General features: G+C 42.4%; 1 protein-coding gene across 4 annotated transcripts in view; it reads right to left on the bottom strand.

The window, feature by feature from the left end:
- The window catches only part of OTUD7B (OTU deubiquitinase 7B), a 51097-nt gene that overhangs the window by 12400 nt on the left and 20054 nt on the right, over positions 1-18643 (bottom strand). For 2 of the 4 annotated variants that reach the window (XM_081024777.1, XM_081024778.1), the window contains 5 exons: positions 9414-9564; positions 5912-6100; positions 3597-3824; positions 2086-2187; positions 1170-1297 (listed from right to left, as the gene is read on the bottom strand). In XM_081024777.1, the coding sequence (XP_080880903.1) occupies positions 1170-1297; positions 2086-2187; positions 3597-3824; positions 5912-6100; positions 9414-9486 (720 nt within the window). In that variant the 5' untranslated portion in view covers positions 9487-9564. The remainder of the gene's footprint in view (positions 1-1169; positions 1298-2085; positions 2188-3596; positions 3825-5911; positions 6101-9413; positions 9565-18643) is intronic. The other 2 variants (XM_081024779.1, XM_081024780.1) reach the window with 1 other exon arrangement.

The following is an 18643-nucleotide window of genomic DNA, read 5'->3' as shown; positions in this document are numbered from 1 at the left end:
CTTTGGCTGATCAAAGACATGACTCCGATCCGAATATCATCTTAAGTTTAACAATAGGCTCTGTGTTTTTGAGAAAGAAATAGAACACATTCTACTTACATATTTAAAATTTTCAGGACATAAAATTCTAATAACTGAAAAAAAATCTCTTAGTTCTATATTATGGCCAGATATGATCATGCAATAAGAAGAGAAAAGAAAGAAGATGGGAAGAAAAAGGAAAGTTTCTGAAAACATGTTCTCATATTCATACCAGAAACACCCAGCCCTGTACATGGCAAAAAATAAATATACCCGAAGAGCAGGAGATAAACATAGAAGACAGAGAATCAGGGGAAAAGGAAATACGGAGACCCATTGTCTTTATGTCAATATCTAATGTCATTACCACAGGGACGGGGTGGGCAAGCTTTTTCTGTAAAGAGCCTGATAGTGAATCTTTGTCTTTGCAGGCCAAATGCATCTACTCTATTCTGCTGCCGTAGCAGGAACGGACTCACATAAACGTACACATGTAAATGAATGGGCGGGGCTGTGCTCCCATAAAACTTTTTTTTACCAACACAGTTGGTGGGATTTGGCTCACAGGCCATAGTTTGCCCAACCCCTGGTATGGGGATGGAAAGTACAGTCCATTGTTTCTTTCTTCTACAAAAACAGCTTCAACATTTGCTAACCCCCTGAGAAGTGCCATTCAAACTCAATTTAACAGACATGCTTTTAAAATTTTTAAACTATTTGAAAAATAAGTGGTATATATATGCACCCCCCCCCCGCCACACACCCTCCCCCAAATTTTAAGCATTTACATTTCTACATGGTTTGAAAACGTAAGTCTTTAACAATTGGTCTGGCCTTATTATAAACAAAAAAAATCCAAACAACACAAAAACCCGATGGACTTGCCATACCTCATTTTACAAGCTTGCCACTGAAGGCTTCCTGAGCACCTATCAGGTGACAAGCACAGTTAAGAGACCTCCTGTGCCGGTCTCGGTTTCCCCACAAGTTCTCATGTCTCTATCAGAAGGCATTTACCCTGCTGAGAAATGATATTGTCTGCATTTTCTATAATTTCCAGAATTACCTGGAGACACTTCCTACTGGCAGGCACTGGGCATGGCCGCTGGGTAATTGGGAACCAAGGTCTCCCTCCCGAGCTCTCTCACCTCTTTATTCTGCTGCGTTTGCTGCCACCTCCAGCGCCGCTTTAATGCTTCCTTCTCGGCTCCCTTCTCCATCAGTGCATACAAAGCTTTCCGCAGCACCAAGTCCCGATCGTGGAAACCCCACATCCCTACGGCAAGAAAACAACGGCAAAGGACCCTTAACTTACCTCGATTCAACTCCGCTTATTAGTTATAGCCACAGATCCTGGCATCAAGGAAATCAGGCCGAAGCCCAAGTTCAAAGAAACCTTCCTGTGACATAGGGTACTTCATCAAGAAAGAAAAGACGTTCCTACTCTGGAGGTTCACAGAACTTTAGGATTTGAAAATGGGGGATATACCGCGTCCTACAAACTCCTGACAGAAGCCCTTACTCCTGACACAAGTCTAACAAACCAAAACAGAGTTGCAGCACATAGACAGGTCTGGCACATGTAATCAGCATCAGCGCTTGAGGGATGGTTGGAAAAGGGGGACTTTCTTTAAAAGCTAAGGCAAATGATATACTGAAATATAAATAGCTCTTATAATTCAAAGTAAACACGTCTCACAAAGGACTGATGAAAACATACCTGTTTTAGATACCAAAAGAATAAATATTCAGTAGAACTATACACACACACAGAGCTATATACTGCTTGCTTTCTGTTGCTCATGACTTCTGGGGGTCAGCTCTTAGAGTGGGACCCACGGTCATTGTGTGTTCTCCATACGATCTCTGAACAAGACTGAAAAACCTAGGCAGGGCTCTGCTATCGCTTCCTGCGCGCGTGCGTGTATGAACACACACACACGACCTTGCTCTGAACCATCACTTCTGCCTAAGATCAAGCTGGGCTGGATCAAGGCCTGCACGTGAGATTGAACGATCGATTCTTTTCTATGCGGGATCGGGGGGGCTGCTTTCAAGACTCACCAAGAGATGCCGCATGCAGGAGGCAGTTTCCGTCTCCAGTAGTTGCCAAAGGAAGCAGCCTCTGGCAGGTGGGGTCCACACTCACCCACCAGTTCAACCGTCCTACAGAAACGGGAGGAAAAGCAGAGCAGATTACCCACAAAAAGCCCTTTCCACTTCCCTGTTTTGCAAACAGACTCAAAGTTTGCCTCCTCTAGAAAACCTACCGGAATAAAACCATCGTGCTATTACTTTTTATATCTTCTTCACTTATATCTAGTCAATCAGAATCTGGTGAGCACAACTAGTTAGATCAGTGATTCTTAAGTGGGGACAGTTTTGTCCCCAAGGAAATATTTGGCAAAGCCCTGAAAAGTTTGGTTGTCACAACTGGTGGAGGGATGGCACCGGCATCTAGTAGACAGAGGCCAGTGAGGCTCCAAACACAATACAAAGCAGCTCGCACAAGCAGGAATTATCCGGTCCTAAACGTCAACAATGCTAAGATTGAGCAACCCTGGGTGAGATGATGAGGTCAAGGTCATAGGTTGAAATCTCTATTGTCTACTTGGTCTGATTCCTTCACTTGGGTCAGGAGATGAATAAATATTGTAGCAACAAAGCTGAGTAGGAATCCATCAACACTAAAAGGAAAACAACCTCAAGTAAATATTCCAAGTGTCACGCAAGTTCCATCTGCAAACACGACAGTCACACTGCGTGTCAGTGTGTATGCGTTATGACTTCAACGACATGAGCAGTGAGACAGGACATGAAACACCCAAAGGTGAGTTTCACTTCTGTATAGTCACCCCACAATTGCCAATCCATTATCTACAAGAGGAAAGTATTTCATGAAGGATGCTTTCAAAGTTTTTTTGAATTACTGAGAAGTCTACAGAAAGAAAAACGGGCCTATAATCTTGTCAAATAACTTGCCAACTTGTAAAAAAAATTATGAATCAAGGCACGTGCTTAGTATAGAAGGGTACAAAATGAAAGGTACGAGCTTCCTTTCCATGCCCCACCCCTCACCCCCTAGTCCTTCCATGGGCATGCTTTAACACCTGACTAGCTTTCCCAGAACTCCCAGCTCCCTCACCCCAATATAGTAACTAATTTTAACAATAATTTAAGACAACCACAATTATAAAGGTAAAGAAGTCTTTTGGGAAAAGTTCAGCCCTGGTTCTTTCTGTTTACAGGGGTGTCCCAGAGCTAATTAGAATCCATTTGTATTTTTTTCATGTATTGATTTTTAGGTATTGATTCCTAGGCCTTTCACATGTATATCTATTTGGCTTCCCTTCCGTGAAATAGGAAATTTCCAGAGGACACTGTCTGATGTGTGTCCTTTCTTTAACTTGAAGAGGTGCCTAGCTCAGTCCATGTTTATCTGACTGACTGCTGACCTTGACCGTGTCAGGTCACCCACTTAGACTGGAAGCTGCTGGCTAAGCCCAGTCCCACCGTGTGGCTGCCTACACGTGGAACGCAGAGGGAAGAGCACAGAAAAGGAAGCACTCACTGACCTGCCTGCTCCAAGGCGACCAGCATGGACTGTTCAATGAGGTCTCTCTCTATGAAACTGCGGAAGTCTTCATTGTACACAGTGAGATCTGGAAGCTGGAAGGCACAGATGGGCATTTCCAGGGGGTGCTCACTGCTCCCCCCACCCCCACCATTGGAGGAGACATGGGAGCGGGCGAGGGAAACAATGCTGGAGCTGGCGTGGGAGATGCCCCTAGACAGGCGTTTTTCTGCAATGAGAAATGGAGTCACCTTAGAACATACACAGCTCACTCAGAACTTTCCACTCATGTGGTGGAAAGGTTTTCCCAATCAGGGGAAAACTGTGAGTCTCTCTTGCTACCAAATTCCACAACCCTCTTTCTCAAGCCAAATACAATCGGAGAAATATAGAAAGTGGTATTTTTTGCAAGCACTCCCATAAGCACCAAATATACTGTCCTCTTTCTACCCTTTCTGGAATTTGCCTGAACTTCTTTACCCCATGACTCTTTTTCCATTTCCATTTTCCAACATAATAGGGAGCCATTCATTTGGCAACTTGGTCATTTGTTCAGTGGGAGGAAGAGAGAATAACAGAAATGGGGCTTCATTTGGCTAGATTGACTCAAATAATCTCGCCGATAATTTTCAGGGTCTTACACAGAATGTAGAAAAGGGTTTCCATTATAAAAAATTAAAGACAAATCTTAAACTTTCAGGAACTTTCTTACCTACCATCAATGACATTTATTTATATTATTATTTTTTTATTTATTTATTAGTTTCAGGTGTACAAGACAAGGTAATACTTAGACGTTCATCATTTATATCCCTCACACTGTGAACCCCCCTCCCCCCATCCATTATCCCTCCGACCTCACACTGAACCACCACATTATATATATAAAATTATAGTTGGCATTCATTAATGTTTAGCTTCTGGTGTACAATGCCATGATCAGGTATCCACAGTACCCCTGATATTTATATTATTTACTATAACTTTTTTGATACTCATATTTATCAGAAATGTATAGAGACAGTCGATTCTCACTTCACATGCTACAGAGGAAGACAGTAACATAGATATGCTCCAAATTACTTCATTTATTTTGAATACATGGAACTTACAATTAATTCCCCAGCAGATAGCTCATTGTAATCCTAATTTGTTCAGTGAAGTACTGAAATTCATTTGCATGGCTTGAGTTATACAAACATTACCAAAAGAGCTAAAACCCACGCTGGGTAGTTCTTCACCCAGTATTTGCTAGAGATGATACACCAGGTAAGACAAGAGTTGTTTCAAGTTATTTTATAGTGACGTTATTTTTTAAACTTTTTTTTAATATTTAAAAAGTACCATATGCCCATGGTGAAAAATCAAAATACCACCAAAAGGTACAAAGAAAGTTCCCTCTCATTCAAATTTCCCGATCCCTTCCCCAGAGGCAACCTTTCGTATCCTTCTAGAAATTTTAATGCACACGGACACACATATAGCTTTCCAAATCAGCTTTAAAAGCCTAAACAGGAACGCACTATATAAAATGTACTGCATCTTACCTTTCTCGATACATTTTAGAGATTTTTTTCAAAATGGTACATCAAATTCTACCTAATTCTTTCTAATGACCGCAGAGGATTGCAGAAGATTCCACACTATGAATGACTACAATTTATTTAACCACTTCTCTATTAATGGACATTAAAAAGTCGTTTTCAAGCTTTAACTTTCAAGTTTTACACTACATATGTGTATGTGTCTATTTACGAGTGTACTGATTTACTTAAAGGGTATATACCGGGGGTGCCAAAAAAAGTATACATGACTTGTATTCGTATTTTGTTATCGATATATATTATTACAATTTCAATAAGTTTTTTCCTTTCTTAAAATGTGTCCACATTTCTCTGGCTCCCTCTGGGTATACACGTACATACACATATGATATAATGAGTCAGGGTAGAGATGCATTTTTAAATTTTGGTAGCTATTGACCAATATTACCAAAATGGCCTCCAAAGAGGTAGATGGTAGTGACTCTTTGACGTCTATCTTTATGTGTACCTCATCTCAACAATTAGATAGTATCCTCCTTCCTCTATTTTTTCACAGTATCTCAAAGCCTTTCTCTAGGATACACTCAAGATGCAGAGCGACAGCGAGGGGCTCCAGCACCTGGCCAGACGAGGCCCTCTCTCCCCAGTTTGGCTGGAAAGAATGGGGAGGAATGGAATCATTTCCGAAGGATCACTCAACTCTGACTATTTAGCAGTCCCCGCCCTTCCTTTCTACTCAGTATACAGAAACACCCCTCAGTTACCCCAGTACCTTGAACGATGTCATCCTGCCGCTGGAGCGTGGGTCGGGGAGGGCGAGTAGACTCTCTATCAGAAAACCCTTTTTCAGGGATCCTGGGGCCACCGCTCCCTTCACTAAAGGGTGGGGGCAGGTTCCCAGCGTGGACCTGACGCAGCTGTTCAAAATCATTGAGGGCAGCACTCACATCCCAGTTCTTTCCTGTCAGAAGACAAAGCAAAAAGTGAGTTGGGCACTCGAAGTACAGGGAGGAAAGACCCAGAACGATCACTCTCACTGTTCTATCTAAACGAGCGAGCATGTACCCACGCATACTTCAGTCGTCCTCCTTTCCTCTTACTCTGCTTTATTTGCTTCATAACACTTCAATCTGAAATATCACATTTTATTTACTTGTCTATTTCCTAAGTAAGCTCCAGGAGCATAGAAACTTTTCTCTGTCCTGAAATAGCCCTTGGAGACCTGGTAACCTCATTTTACAGATACAGGGAATGAAGCTGAAAGAAATAGAGTGACTTGCCCAAGGTCACAGCTCGTGTGCACCGGAGCCCAGCAGGATTCCAGCTTAGATCCTTAATTCTGAGACCCAGAGAATTCTTAGCCTAGATGTGCTCTGGGTTATCCTAAACCACCTGAAATTGTACACAAAGTAATAGGTATGTGCATTTTTCTAAAGAAAGCGCTAACAGCTGTCATCATGATTATCAAAGGGAATTAACTCCTCAAATTTAAGAATCCACTCTACTGAAGAAAAGACCCTACATGACAGATGTGTCATAATTGATTTTTCTGTTGCTTTCTCCTTATGTCCTACATAATTGTTCACACTTCTTTCTATTCTATTCCATCCACCTTCATTCAATTCCTACCACCTCCAATCCACTCTGAAGAATCCCATGAGATGACTCTTTCGAAAATACAGTTCTGATCATTTAAAACCTTTAATGACTTACCACTGTCCATGGAATAAAGCCTAGGGTCCTTTGTGTGACATTCAAGGCTTTCTACAGCCTGGCCTACTTTCTAGCCTTTTCTCTGTGCTTCAATTTCCCTGGCTATGAAAGTGAAGATGGTATCATATTGGGTTATTATGAAGATGAAATGAATTGAAAGCACTTAGAACAGGGTTTGGTACGTAGAAAGCATTATATATCTCTTTCATGCTGTTGCTGTTATGTTTCTTGTTACTGTCATTCTCCAGTTCAGCTGTGATAATCATCCATGTCTGATGAATTTACTTCTGAACCATTACATTCACCATTTGTTCCAACTCCCTCTGCTCCCACCTACGGCCTCTCCACCAACTCTTCCCAGAATATCTATGCAGACAACTCATCTCCTCCATATTTGCTCAAATGTCACATTTTTAATAAGGCTTACCCTGACTACCCAATTAAAAATTACAGTCCCATCATTCCCATAGCACTTAACACTTCACAATTTACTTGGGTATCATGTTCACCATTTATTGATATCTCTCCCACTAGAACGTAAGGGCAAAGTTTTTCTTTGTTTTATTCAAGTTTCTAAGACCTGGCACCTAGTAGGTACTCAATAAACATTTGTTGAAGAATGGAGGACTTTTGTTCTGAATCTAGGAAGGAGTGAATGACATCTGTCTTCAGCACCGGATCTATCTTCCCAACTGTCTTCTAAACTCCTTAAAATCAGGTCCTCCTAACAATCAACCTATCCAAAGCTAATGTCCCATCTTCCCTCCCAAAACCTGCTTCTTCTCTTCCTGTATTCCTGAAATCGGTAATGGAGTCACAATCCCCCCGGGCCAGAAATTTCAGTCAGCTTCAGCTCCTCTTCCCTCACTAGCTCGTCAATCCTCAGGCTGTTTGCAAGGCCCCCTTCCCCACCCCGAAACATCTCTCAAATCTAGTCTATTGTCACTGCCCTAATGCGGGTCCTCATAACCTTCACCTGGTCTTCGGTCTTTTCTGGAGGCTCACTGGTCCCTTCACGCCTCATTTCTCCCCTCTCTAATTTGTTCTTTACACTGCAACCAGAGTTAACTTTTAAAAGAAGTAGTTAAGAGACAGAGAGAAAATGATGCTCAGGTCTTTTGATTCCCCCATTCTTTTGAATCCAGCCACTTCTCACTCTATTGCTTCCACTGTGGTCCAGGTCACCACTATCTCTCATCTGAACTATGGCAATATTCTTAACTGATTGACCACTTCTTCTCTGGCCAGCTTCCAATCAGTTCCGTAATCCTTCAACCAGTACAGTGTTAAAAACTGAAGTCCAATCTCGTCACTCCCCTGGTTAAAATCTGTCACCAGCTTCCCACTGAATGTAGAATGAAATTTAAATTCCTTTGCCTGTCCTACAAAGCCCCCCCCACACATTCTGCTTCCTGCCTATCGAACCAGCTTCCTCGCATTCTTACAACACTCTTCCTACCTCACTCACTATGAGTTTCTTCAATGTGCCAAGCTCTCTTTCACCTTAGGGTCCTTGCAGAAGCTGTTTCTTCTACATAAACATTCTCTTTAATAGGCTAATAAAACCTATATTGCAGAGTGGTTGTGAGACTAAAATATCTCAAGTACATCATACATAACACGTATAGGTAGGTGTTCAATACAGGTTATAAGAGGAAGAGGAGGCACTTGAGCCGAATCTTGAAGGATGAAGAGAACTTCAGAATAATGAAGGAAAGGACACTGCAAACCTAGGAAACAACATGATCAGGGAAAGGTGACAGGGGTATATGCTGCAGCATAGGAAGTGAGGGAGAGCGTAGTAGGAGATGAAATTGAAACTGCAAGTTAAGCACGTTCATACTGAATTAGCAAACTGGAAATGAAACGCCAATCTTCCATTTGCAATCTAGTGCTTGCTCACAGGCAGCTAAGCAAATGTCAGGCTGTCCACCTCGCTAAGGGCTGACAATCTACAAAAATCGGCCATGTATACTAAGAACTTTCCCTTCCCCCACAGGCTTCTATCTATTTGTATCATTATATATTTTCATCATCAAAAAGTTACATTATGACTCCAAAGAATCCCAATGCACGATTCCGAGCCTTAAGGACCTTAAAACCCAGAACATTCATACTTATGTGTGTATACAGATGTAAGTGAACAAAAGCAGCAAAATGAAAATATTAAATTAATTCACTCTCCATAGAATTACTCATACAATATAGGGAAGGAAAGAAACCAAACCATGGATAATTCCAAACATGAAAACCCAAAAGTCCTTTCTATAGAAAGAAGAAATCTTAAAGAGCTAGAACTATGCTTTTAGTGGACTAATACAAAATGTCATTTGCCTTATCTGAGCATAAATTGAGAGTGGAGAAAGCTACTCCCAAAATTCACGGTGAAAAGGGTATTTTGCATTTTTACATCCTGGTGGGTCACACACAAAGTAGATTATTAGAAATGTAAGGTCTACCACATACAAAGTGACTTCTGATCACCTTAAAGGTTCCAAATCACCCTAACACATACTACATTTTACTTTCTCTCTTCTCATTCTCCCCCCAGGACCACTTACCTTCCAGGAGGTCTCGGGCCAGCCCTGGCTCTGCTCCTGTGGATCGAACAAAATCAGACAGGAGAGTGTCCATGTCCAGGGTCACGTGATCATGGAGTGCCTGCACGCAGCTGGTGTAGGAAGGACATAGATCACACTTCAGGGCCTCCACCTGCGGAGGAAAGAAACACACGAGGCTCCAATTACACTGCGCTGGGAAGATCACAGCCCAATTTCAGTGGCTTCCTGACCCAACGGGGAAACGATCCTAGATTATTCATTTCAGGTGAACTGATTATGAAGAGTAACATTTAGTTTCCTAATTCCTCATTAACATTAACCTCCTAAATACTGCATTAACCGCAAAACCTACTATCACTCTGAATAATGCTTTTCTCCTACCTTTCCAGAGTATTACATTTCTACCCATGCGTTTGCTTCTCCAAACTAATGGAAGAGACAACCACCCTAGAGAACTCGCCACCTGCATTATTCTCCAACATAGAACCTTGTTTATTTCTTTCCTGGCACTTGATACACCCTGAAGTTATTTTAATTAAGTTGCCACTTAGCCTCCTTCTCCAACACGTAAGTTTCTAGAAAGCCAGGAGCTTGTCCCACTACGTATCACTTGGCAGTTGGCACAGTGCTTGGCACACAGGCCCTCAGTAAATATTTGCTGAATGAATAAATACTATACACTAAATAACTTTAGAGTTGACCACTCTTCTGAGGCTAGCTGAGAACATGGGAGGAGCAAAATGATAGCTAACACTACTCAAAGTCAAACCATACGCTATTACGCTTACGGTTTTCATAAGAAAATTCAATCTTTGTCCACTAACTCCATGAACCCGGGAAAATGCCTTTCTCCACCCAGGACACATGACTGACAAATAAGTTCACCTGAAAAGATCTCTTTGTGCAGACTTGACTTTGGCAGAAACTCTGTTCCTGACCTGACAACCTGGCACCAATCCACAATCCTCTGCGGTTCTCAGCCCCAGTTGAGGAAGCAATAATGGAGTGAGGAACAATCTCTACCCAAACTCTGCCACATCAGACAGGTCTACAATTTTCTGTAGAAGAGGACTTGTTCATAATGTCACCAGGTACACACCTGCCCGACCAAACCCACCAATACCTTGCCTCCTGGGAAGGCCAAAACACGAATTCGCACAGGTAACGGATGACTCAGGTGATGGTCTCTGCAGAAATAGCTCCTCTTAAATAATCTACTTTTGCTTCACACCCCAAGACACAGCTTGTTTCGTGGTATGATCAGATCCTGATTTTCTGCATTCCTTAGAAATATTCAGGCAATGATTTGTGGATCATAAATCCAGTAGGTCACTAAGTTGATAACAACACAGAATTTTTATACGAGAGATGACAAAATAGGTGTTCTCCCTTGTGCAGTCCATGAGTTCAGGAACATGTTTTATTCAGATTGGTAGCCCCGACATCTAGTATAGCACCTACAATACTGTAGTCAATCAATCAGTGCCTGATGAAAAAGTGGTAAGTGAATCTCCAGGTCAGTTACCCCCAAAACAATCAATTTCAGGCTTAACTTAGCAGATCAGAAATTCCAGGGTACTTCACACTTCCCACCAGCCCTCTGTATCTAAGGGCCTTTCCTGGCCACAACCTACCTCTTGAAGCTTTAGAGACTCTTCTAAAGAGACGGCACTGTCACTACTTGCACTGTCCTCATAGCACATGATTTTTACCTACACCTATATATATTAGCTGGTGACTCTGGTCAAATTACTTACAGGGTTTCAGTTGCCTCTTGTATAGCCTACACTTGGATTCAATGACTTCTAAGATACTTTCCATGTTTAAAAAATGAACTTCTGTTCACTACAGCCTTATAACTATGATCCTTATATTCTCTTTTGGTCTACATATTACCAATGTCTAATTTACTTCCATTTCAATATCACAAGTGTTACAAAAGGCTACCAATACATAAAGAATTTTTGGCCTCAGATAACTCAATTTCCAAATGTTAAGTTATAAAATAAACTAGTTCCTTACATTCGATACTGAAGAATCAAATTCCTTCAGAATTCACTGATGAATTGAGTGGCTTCTCCCTCCCCTAACACAGACAAGAATTCCTTCTCCTTCTCTAGATCCGCTTCAGTCACCGCCTTAGGTCACAGGAGATGGTAGCAGCCCAATAACTTAAGTACACAAATAATCCAAAACCAAGAAGATGCCGCAAAATGAATGTCAACCTTCTACCTAAAAAAAAAAAAAAAAAAAAAAAAAAAAACCCAAAACCAAACAAACAACACGCAAAGGAACTTAGTAAAGCCACTTTAATAACTTTCTGAAAAAATGTGGGAATTAGCATGTGGGAATTTGCAGAAATAGCATTCTGCAAACAAGTGCTCAGCAGGAGAGAAAAGAGTTGATTAAAGTCACAGACACGCAGGCAATTTCCCAGCCAGACACGGGCTTGGGAGTGAGAAGCCACTGAAAATGTCATGGCATCATAGGTCTCCTATGCCAACACTGTTTGCCATTCTTTTCAAAAACTAGTTTTAAGAAATAATAACTGAGAGGTGCAACATTATCTAGAATGGCTTGCTCAAAAATTCCAAGCACTGAACCACACTTCTTGGCAGCACAATCTTGTATTTGATGTCCCCAGGTGCATGCCATGGACTCCACCCTAACCCCACCCAACAGGTGGGGACAGCAGCTTTTGTTACATCACCACCAACACCTGGCTGGAGCTTCTCGAATTCCGGATGGGAATATTATCCAAGGCAATGAGTAAGACTCACAGTCCTCGGTTCTGTCTCAGGACACAGGAAAGAAAAGAAAAAACAAAACACTGGCTTTCAAACTTTCAAATGAAACAGAAGAGACACCCAAATAGTTGTTGATCAAATGGTAGTTAAACAAATCTCAACTGGAGTCAAAATCCTCCAACCTCCCAATTGGAAGAGACTTCAATGATTATTTAATCCAATGTCTGCCCCCGTGCAAGAAGCCTCCGTCACATCTGACAGGTCAATCATCTGGTCTCCCCATGAATATGAGCTTTGATGGAGAACTCATTCCTTTGCCAGGGTGTCCACTTTATTATTGGACAGCTCTGATGGTTAGAAAATCCTTTTCTAAAGGAAATCACCAGCCCTCCTCCTTTCACATAATGGTCCTTGTTCTGTTCTGCAACAACAAAATCTGCTCCCAGGAATGATGACATTTTCATGGAAAATGATTAGATAAAGCATTTCTTTACATAAAAATTTGTTGTGAATCAACACTGCAATGTTATGAGCCAGCCAGTGGTCTTTATTTTACAAAATCTTTCCTTGCTTTCACCTGGATTCGTTCGTAAATGTCTGTGCTGACCCTACCGGTAGAAAATCGACATGGGAAATAAACGAAGCTGGGTGCCGTGCTCCCAATCACGTCTGCTATCTTTGCCTCTCATCTCTGCTTCCACTTCCATGCCCTCTTGAAGTGATGGCAACAATCAAAAATAAAAACAAGTTAATATTAAGCACTTTCAAAAACACTATCTTATTCATTAATGACAAACCTCCCGGTGCCGGCTTATTATTCCCCGTTTCTAAACAGAAAAACAAATAAAGCCTGAAAAGTCAGGTGGGTTGTCTGAACCCAGATATTTTGGACACCTGCTCTCTCTACTGCACCACGCTGTCTCCCAAGGGACTAGGGCATTACAATCCCCAGGACCGCATTGATTTTCACCCATTTAATCTTTCCCCACAAGAAAGGGCTATGCCCATTCCTCATATTTATTAAAGACTTAGACACCTGCCTTATATTTTACTCAGCAATTGCAACAACCACTTGGACAATCTGTCCAATGTCTTTACCTTAGAGTTTCATAATCTCATCAAATGCAAAGACCTCCATCTCTACTCCAGCACCTGAGTCCCGGACCCTGCGGTCTCCTGAAATCTTCCACCTCTAAATCTTCAACTAATGTCTTCCTCAGGCTATAGCCTCATTGCCTTCCAGCTTTTCCTCTCTACTACTAAACCTGCTCTCTCACCTCAAGACGTCCTCATCTCAAACGAAGGCATCCAATTCCTTAACCACCTTACTCAGAAATTCAACAAAAATTCATGGAGTGCCTCCTGTGCGTTGGGCATTACAGTCAGGAGAAGGAAACACACAGTGAACCAGAAACAAGCTCTAGCCTCACAAAGCTCCCAGTTTGGAGAAAGAAAACCACAAAATTTCCCAAAGCACTATAATTTATTAAAAAAATATTGGGGGGAGAAGTGTTATCTCCTATTGGGAGTCAGGAAAAGCTTTTCCCAGGGAAGTGATATTACATCAAAGAACCAAAGAATGTGTAAGTATTGAAGAGACAAATTGGGAAATTTGTTTCCTCTGAGCAGAGGAAACATACCTATGTTTTGCAGCAGGAAGGAACACAGAGATGAGAATGGTGCAAAATGAGAATGAAGAGAGGGCCTCATGGACCCTGCTAAAGACTGAGATTTTATCCTAAAAGTAATGAGAAGTCACTGAAGGGTTGTAAACAGACTTGAATTATTAAAAAATGCAGTGAGAATAGTTTGGAGGGAGTACCAAAGGATTTAGTGAGAATTGGTTAGAAAAGTACGACGAGATGACAGTGAGTTGGACCAGGACGAGAGCAGTGAAGACGGAGCAGTGAAGATTACACTTTGCCCCTTCGTGTCTAACTGAACGTGAACCCAATGAGTGATCACATAATTTATTTTCCTGTACAAACCTAGTCCCCTTATCCTTCTATTTCACCTGCCCAACATAGATGGATCCCACATTCAACTTCTCTGCTACTGAATGGGGCCATCAAGCAAGACAAGACCACATATCTTGCAGAGAACTAGGACTACAAAGATATGGTATTCAGTCTCTCTCCTTTCAGTGAAACATTGCTGTCTTCTGCTTGACTCCGGTACCTCAACCAGACTTCTCAGTACTGTCCCACACCTTCATTCTCCCTGAGCCTCCTCACCAGTCCTCATCGCCTCCTTAATTCCTGGCAGATGGCCTGGCCTCCAACTTCACAGAAAAACTGACAAAACAAGGCGAGAGGAGTTCCTTCGCGTTAGCTCCCCTGGCCCTACCTGCGGGCTGTTCCTCTCCTCCCTGCAGAACTGCCTAAGAGACTACATTCACTGATGCTACGTTCTCACCTTATGTTCAGACCCTCCACCTACCAAAATGGCCTTCTACTGAAAGAGAACGGAGGGTCCTCAAATATGAAAGAAGGAACTACCATATATGACCCAGCAATTCTACTTCTGGGTGTTCATCTGAAGAAATCCAAAACACTGATTCGAACAGATATGTGCACCCCTATGTTCACTGCAGCGTTATTTACAGTGGCCAAGATATGGGAGCGACCTAAGTGCCCACCAATAGACGACTGGATAAAGAAGATGAGGGACACCCTCTTGCCGCATCTACTGAGAGCATGAAGCCCATTCTCAGCACTCAGATTGTGGACATTCCAGAAAATGTCGACCTCACTCTGAAGGGCCCACAGTTACTGTGAAGGGCCCCTGAGGCACCCTGTGGAGAGACTTCAATCACATCAGTGCAGAACTTGGTCTTCTTAGAAAGAAAAAGAGGCGGCTCTGGGTTGAGAAATGGTAGGGAGACAGAAAAGAACCGGTTCCCGTCCCCACTGTCTGTAGTCACACACAGAACACGATCAAGGGTGTTACCCTGGACGTCCATTACAAGATGAGGTCTGTGTGTGCTTGCTTCTCCATCAATGTCATTATTCAGGAGAATGGTTCTCTTGTTGAAATCTGAAATTTCTTGGGTTAAAAATATATCCGCAGGGTTCAGATGAGACCAGGTGTTGCTTTGTTCAGTATATCTCAAGCCCAGAAACACGAGTTAATTCTTGAAGGAAACCACATTGAACTTGCATCAAGTTCAGCTGCTTTGATTCAACAAGCCACAAGAGTTAAAAACAAGGATATCGGAAAATTTTTGAATGGTATCTATGTTTCTAAAAAAGGAACAGAAACAGGCTGATGAATAAGGTCTAAGTTGTCCAGCTACAGAAACAGCAAGATGTCGCATGATTCTTCAGTTATTTGTGACTTTAAAGATGTAATAAAAGTCATGTATTGAAGGGAAAAAAAAGGCTCTTTGAGCCTTTTGAGACCTGCTTTTGCTCGGGGCCACTCCAAAACCTTTGGAGTGTACTTTTTCATTTAACAATGAGCCCTAGAGCCATCATTCTCTGCTTCTCCGGTCTGCTCCTATATTTTTGGAGTGCACTATCTCTTCTAATAAACTACTCTTTCACCACTTTCAGAAAAAGAAAAGAAAAGGAAAGGAAGGGAAAAAGAAGGGAAGGGAAGGGAAGGGAAGGGAAGGGAAGGGAAGGGAAGGGAAAGGAAGGGAAGGGAAGGGAAGGGAAGGGAAAAGAAGGGAAGGGAAGGGGAGGGGACGGAAAGGAAGGGAAGGGAAGGGAAGGGAAGGGAAGGGAAGGGAAGGGAAGGGAAGGGAAAAGAAGGGAAGGGAAGGGGAGGGAAGAGAAAAGAGAAAAGAAAAGAAAAGAAAAGAGAAAAGAAAAGAAAAGAAAAGAAAAGAAAAGAAAAGAAAAGAAAAGAAAAGAAAAGAAAAGAAAAGAAAAGAAAAGAAAAGAAAAGAAAAGAAAAGAAAAGAAAAGAAAAGAAAAGAAAAGAAAAGAAAAGGAGGCCGGCCTGGTGGCTCAGGTGGTTGGAGCGCAGAGCTCCTAACACAGAGGCTGCCAGTTCGATTCCCACATGGGCCAGCAAGGTGCGCCCTCTACAGCGAAGATTATGAACAACAGCTTTCCCTGGAGCTGGGCTGTGTGAGCAGCTGAGGGTCAGCATGAGCTGCCTTGAGCTGCCAACTGACTGCCTCAGCAGGGCCAGGGAGCTGTGTCCTATATAATTAGACTGAGAAACAATGGCTTGAACCGGAGTAAGGGGAAGGAGGAAGAAAGGGGAAAAGAAAAGAAGGTGAAGACAAAGACGATGACGACGAAGCAGTAGTAGTAATACTACATATATACAATGGAATATTACTCAGCCCTAAAAAATAAAATGAAATCTTGCCATTTGCGACAACATGGATGGACCTAGAGGGTATTAGGCCAAGTGAGATAAGTCAGAGAAAGACAAGTACCATATGATTTCGCTTATATGTGGAATCCAAAAAAAACCAAAATAAATGAACAAACAAAACAAAGAAACTCATAGACACAGAAAACAAATTGATGATCGCCAGGGGGGTTGGGGAGGCTGGGTAAAAACGTGAAAGGGATGAAGTACAAATTACCAGCTATAAAGTCACAGGGATGTACAGTACAGCATAGGGAATACAGTCAATATTGTAATAACTGTGTATGGTGCCAGACGGGTATTAGGTTTACTGGGGAGATCACTTTGTACGGCATAAAACTACCTAATTCTATGTTGTACACCTGACAGTAATAGAACAGTGTATGTCAACTGTAATTGAAAACTAAGAATTTATTTAAAAGCAGAGGATGACACTGACATAGATCAGATCGTCACGGTCCTCCTTACTGCTTATCTAAAGTGGCCTCTTTGGAGCTTCTGATTCTGACTGACCCCTTCCCGCCGCTCTGGCTCTGCATCTTGGTCACTACTGTGGACCCTGCTTCCTGTGCCCGCATAAAAGGTTAGTGCTCCCACAGTTCTCACCTCAGGCCTTCCATCTTCTCGTTTTATATCTCCCCAGGAGAAACCTCATTCATGCCCCTGAACACCAAGCGCTGAGGTCTCCAAACGTCCTCGCAGCCCCAAACTCTGTCCACCTCACCTGGGAATCCCACACGCACTTCACACTCGGCACGTAAAATCAGGAGCTCATTCTCTCATATGTGCCCCCCACCCTTCAAATGATTCCTCTTCCGGTACGGCCTGTTCTAGAAATGGTACCATTACCCCCCCCCCACCCCCCGTCACTCCAGTCACAGCTTGGGAGTCACCATGGACTTCTTTCTCTCTTGCCTTATTCTCATTCACAAATAGTCCCTTATTAAGTTTCACTAATTGTATCTTAAAAACGTCTCAAATCAATCCAACACCTTCTACAGGCTACATCTCTTTTATTTTCCCCTAGGTTTTCATCACCCGGACCCCAAGAAACAACTTCCTAATTTCTCCCGCTTCCTCTCCAGCCCGTTCCGTGGGTGCTGGTGGAGGCTGATCTCTCTAAAATGCAAATATGACAGGATTATATGCCACTGCTCCAAATTCTTCAATGGATCCTCAATGACGAAAGCGAAAGATCCAAATTCCTACACATGATGAATGAGGCCCTTCACGATCCAGCTCCACCTAACTCTCTGGCCTTATCTACTTCCCATCAGCCCCCTTGTCGTGCTGGGAGTTCCCCAAGTTCAATTGTGCTTCAAATTTCAGATCCTTTGCACATGCCGTTCCCTCTGCCTGGAAGGACTCCCGGTCTCGCACGTGAATTCTTATCTCTTCTTTAAGACTAACCTGATTACTGTACCTCATTTGCAAAAGCTTCTCGGGCCTCCCAAGTTAAATTGTGCACTTCTTTCTCAGTGCTGCCGCTTGTACTCTACCTCTGTCATAGTACTTATCCCAGCACACCAAATTTGTGTTCATTTACACGTTTGTTTGCCCCACGAAATCACGAGCAATCTGAGGGCAGGAATATTGTCTTACTCATCCTGTATCCTTAGCATCCAAGCACCTAGAAGGTACTCAGTTTTTATTCAGATGAACTGAACTGTATTTGTGTACACACACACACACACACACACACACACACACACAAAATGGTATTGTTGATGATCAATACAGATAATCAGTGTTTAAAAAGGCGAGTCTAAAACAGTGGCTCATCTCAAAGACATTTGCTAAGATTGTCATAGGAAGATCATTTGCAACAGGTTTCTTTTCCTAAACATTGTTTATCTCAGACTAATATTAAAATCACTTTGCATGCTCTGAGTGCGCAACTACTTCGTAACACAGAAAACTGACCCCAAATTACACACCGATTGCTAGATAACAGAGTTATGTTAAAATGCCCGAGACACGGTGACCCAACATTCTCTTTGTCTGCAATATCCCCGAACCATCCACCTTCCCCCACTATACCCACTCTCCTGGTTCCATTGCTGCATTCCAACGGTGTCTCTCTCAGGGCTCTCTAACTCCCCCCAAACTCACTGGAAAACCACAACATTCAAGACTGTGAAGAATTTTCAAAGG

This window comes from Rhinolophus hipposideros, assembly GCF_964194185.1.
Source record: "Rhinolophus hipposideros genome assembly, chromosome: 19".
Taxonomy (NCBI): domain Eukaryota; kingdom Metazoa; phylum Chordata; class Mammalia; order Chiroptera; family Rhinolophidae; genus Rhinolophus; species Rhinolophus hipposideros.
This window is presented reverse-complemented; position numbering and strand designations above follow the sequence as displayed.